The sequence below is a fragment of the Loa loa genome, assembly GCF_000183805.2.
Source record: "Loa loa unplaced genomic scaffold supercont3.108, whole genome shotgun sequence".
NCBI lineage: Eukaryota > Metazoa > Nematoda > Chromadorea > Rhabditida > Onchocercidae > Loa > Loa loa.
In genome coordinates this window covers 174,546-178,823 of record NW_018108288.1, presented here as the reverse complement: position 1 = coordinate 178,823, position 4,278 = coordinate 174,546, and the positions used below count along the sequence as shown (strand labels likewise).

Sequence of the window (4,278 nt, the reverse complement as noted above, 5' to 3'; positions counted from 1 at the left end):
GCTATAGATAAAATTTTACAACTGGACATGCTTAAAAAATTCACTAATTATATCATTATCAATGATAAAACAAAATGTATGCAATAGCAAGTGATAAGCAAAGAGAGAGAGAGAGAAATTCAATGGTACAAATTTTTTTTTCGATGATAAGAAAATTTCTTTATTTGCATTTTTCCGTTTCTTTTAGTTCCTATTCATTTATAATTTCAAAAAAAGAAAAAAAAAGCTATAGATAAAATTTTACAACTAGACATGCTTAAAAATTCACTAATTATTTGTATAGTAGTATAATTGCGTTGATCAAATTGATCTTCAATTTTACATTAGGAGCATTTTTTTTTTTGCTGAAGTTAAATGTATCGATTTGAATTTTTCATGTAAATTTGATACCATTAATATAAGTATAATATTTTTAGTAAAATTTTAAAATGATTTTGATTGGATATTTCTCGGCGGAAGAATAAACTTATAATGATTTTTCTTTTTATCAAAAAGAAAAACTATTTTGAAATGTTCTTGAAAAAAATCTTTTGTGAAAAGTGCTTCACTGATTTCGTGATTTCTTAAAAAAAAGGAAAGAAAATTGCACAGCTGCAGTAATCAATAAACGGTTTGTAAATACTTCAGGCAATTAATTTTTCTAGACTTTTTTTTTTGTTCTGTTTACACTATATTTCGAAAAAATAAAGCATTTACAACAAAAATAATAAAATTCTTTTGTCTGGTTATATTTCGGACAAAGTTCTCGCTGAATAACAATTTCACGCAACTTTTTCCTTAGAACTTTGAAATATTGTTTTTTTTTTCCATCTTCGAGTTCATTGTATTGGTTTCTCTTGAAGTATTTTTTGTCGAAATCGCAAAAAGAAATGTTACAATTAAACAAATGAACATCAAATCCATGCATTTCACTATAGGAATCAATATATCTCTTCTCTTTTGAAACTCAAACATTTGAAGATTTCTTCACTCAAGAAAATGACTAAAGCACTCACTATGTTTGGTTTTAGATGAATGCTAGAAGCTATTTCATACATCATAATATGTCAATTTAGAAGCAGTAAAACAACTCACCCAAGTTCATTTCTCTTCAAAAAGTGAAGTGCAAATGACATAAACAAGTATGAAATACGAACCTACCCGATAAGAAATCTAGATATAAGTAAAAGGGGATAGTGCTAAAAAAAAAAAATTCGCAAATCTCAACTCCGAGAGTCCTCTAATATATATTCATCACAGTCTCAAGTAATCCAATTCAGAGCATAACTCAAAACAGCTAAATAATCATACTGCAGCGTAGTGGTAGCAAAATAGGTAGTACACTGTCATTATTGACTTCAAATATTTATACTTCAATAAGATGACTTTAATTATTACAAAATTATACAATGTAGTTAAAGAAGTCGTAAAAACTAAATAACAAAAATACTGGGAAAACACTGGGGATAGCGATATAAAGTGGGACTAAAAGAGAATCATACTGACGAAAGTACTTTTGTTTCCAGAATTTTGACTTGCAAAAAGTTCTCCCATGGTTTTTCCCATATGTCTAATGTCATAACCTGAAAAGAGTTATAAAGTAAAAATGAGTAATACACAATGAAAACATAAAATAAATGCTAAATAAGTTTTAGAACAAATGCCTGATTACAAAATAAACGGTAGTCTAGTTAATTAAACGAAATAACATTTCATTTATATAACCCTTCACATTCTATCTTATATACGATACATGAAATCTGAAATTATATTTGACAAACCTGATCCGGATGCCCTTCCAATCTTTTACATGTTTTCAGGTCAACTTGACCTTTTGAACTCTGAAAATTTGATTGCTAAGGCGACATACAACTTGTAAGTAAATGAGCATTTCAAGTTTCGTTATCTTGCATTTGCAGAATAATTCGCAGAAATTGTTCTTTCCAATTCTCCTCTCTCTTTCTGTCCCTCCCATTTTTCCCACTTCCCTATGGCGAAATGTCACCTTCGGCCATTTCTCATTAGACCTCAAGAATGATAGACAATTAAAGTTCCGGAGATAAACTCTAGCAACATACTTTTTTACATTCCGACCGAGCAACCTGTACATCCATCTTGTATCTCATACCGGCGACAACTTGCGATGAAACTTTCACCACTTTGATCGGCATCAAATGGTACTCATCGTTTGACTGTTGATTTACTTTAGTTAGAACATTTAGCAACAATTTCTGTAAATATCAATTTGTATGCATAAAAAGAATGATGTGAAGAAAGCAAGTGCTTGAAAATTTCCTTTCTCCGAATAATTTCTTCAACATTTTGAAATTCAAACCTTTCAATAGAACGGACAGAATAAATGTTATTAAATGATTCAGATCTCCCACTTATATATTTTCCTTCAAATTATTTAGTGAAGTTTATAAGGAGCACATCAGCTTATATTGTTTCATACACGAAATCGCACTAGCGCATGATTTTTACGTAATATCCAAAATTTATCGTAAAGAACACATAATGCAATTGGCAGAATGTTTTCACAAACATTCCAACAGAGGTTGGTGAGTACAGGATAATTTACAGATAACTTATATGAACGCGTAGGAACGTGAAGCGAAAGATATGACTGATTTATGGTATTTATGTGCTTGAGAGTAAAGTGAAGAAAACGAAAAGTTAGATGTACGTAAAGGATATGAGTCATTTACTAGTGAAATATACTGAAGCTATTAACGTCTTATAAAAGAATAAAGTGGGAAAATAGAGAGGAATAACCTGTATTTCATCCTCTTCTGGATTGCGTTCTGACCATCCTCCTAATAAAATCTCCTGGCGAGGGGGCATCTGATGTATCTCGGATTCCATATGAGTAGCTTCTTGCTTGCGAGTTGACAGTGAACACACCGAAACACCGAATAAAAATAAAAGTACCACCAATGATCCTTCCTTTATTGACATCGTATCGTTTTGCTTTGTTTATTCAGTGGTCTAAATGGAAAGAAATGGGAAACGATGAGAGTGACAGACGAATGTCGCGATGTGAAAATAACAATTGATAATAAAAGATTTTTGCAGAAAGAAGGAAAGATGAATCTATTTTTGTTTGTGTACTGTTATCCGGATGCATTCTATTGGATGCTAATATTTTTCCGGAAAGTTTTTACCATAAACCTGAACAAATATTTTAAATTCGATCCTACAGTATGTGCTAAATGTTGTAAAAAAAAATCGAACAATATTTTCGAGATTATTGACCGGAACGTTTTACGTTTTGTATTCTGCATCATTTTTAAAAATTAATTAATTTAACGGATTTGTTAATCCTTTGATGAATAACTATGCAATCACATAAACGCATGCATATAATTTCATTCATTCACATTAATACGTTGAGTGAATTACGCATAGCGCAATGAAAAAGTATAGGAACGGAATGGTTCTGCGGAACTTCCGGAAAGTGCAAAATTGTTTCGTGAAAGAAGCGAAGCATTTGAATGACTAAAACTAAAGATCAAAGAGTTAGTGTTTAAATTTGATGGCTTAAATACGAGTTGTAAGATGCATCGTGATTTTAAAGAAATGAAGAATGACTTGTTTTCTTCTTATAATCTTTCAGAAAGGATTCCACATAGGAATTACTCATTCATTCGTTTCATTTATTTAAGCCAATGATTATCAGCATAAAGTTCTGTGACTGATTACAGATCGTTCGAGAAACGGAATGCTTATCGAGCAACGATTAAAATGGAGCAGCATTTGTTAGCCGAAAATATACGCCAGAAAATTAATGGCTAACATTTAAGCTAACTAAGAATCATTCTATCGGCTAACACTATCAACCAATATAATGTGAATGTTTTTATAGCATATTATCCAATAACTTTTTCGTGAACAAGTTCTTGGGCGCAATTAGACAAAGCACATTTGCGATAAACGTATACGTCTAATTTTATCTTCTTACCAAAACTATGAAAACAAATTTGTTGGATAGGGAAATAGAAAGTTTGTTTGGCTAAGAATTGATGTGGCTAATATGTAAAGGGCGCAGTAAATACAGTAGCGATCTACGGAATAATATAAGTACAATCATGAGGTACTTTACATGCTATGACTTGTCCTGCAAGTTTTGCAAAATTTGTCGTGCAATTCATAGCATGTAAGTATTTTGTAAAATAAACTCCTGCAAATCGTTACATTTTTGTAAAAGTCAAGATTATGGGTTAAAATTAGGAAAGCATATAAAATATATTTGACTTTATTTACGAAAATTTTTCGTCAATTTAAATTATCAAGAATATT

General features: G+C 30.8%; 1 protein-coding gene across 1 annotated transcript; it reads right to left on the bottom strand.

Annotated features, from left to right (window-relative positions):
• Positions 1 to 1,291: 1,291 nt before the first annotated feature.
• Positions 1,292 to 2,972, bottom strand: LOAG_12352 (cysteine protease inhibitor). Its single transcript, XM_003147865.2, has 4 exons — positions 2,755 to 2,972; positions 2,058 to 2,210; positions 1,761 to 1,820; positions 1,292 to 1,562 (listed from the first exon to the last, which is right to left on the bottom strand). Exons 1-4 carry the CDS (start codon positions 2,935 to 2,937, stop codon positions 1,476 to 1,478), a joined length of 483 nt encoding a protein of 160 aa, XP_003147913.1. The 5' UTR covers positions 2,938 to 2,972; the 3' UTR covers positions 1,292 to 1,475.
• Between the last annotated feature and the right edge of the window lie 1,306 nt (positions 2,973 to 4,278).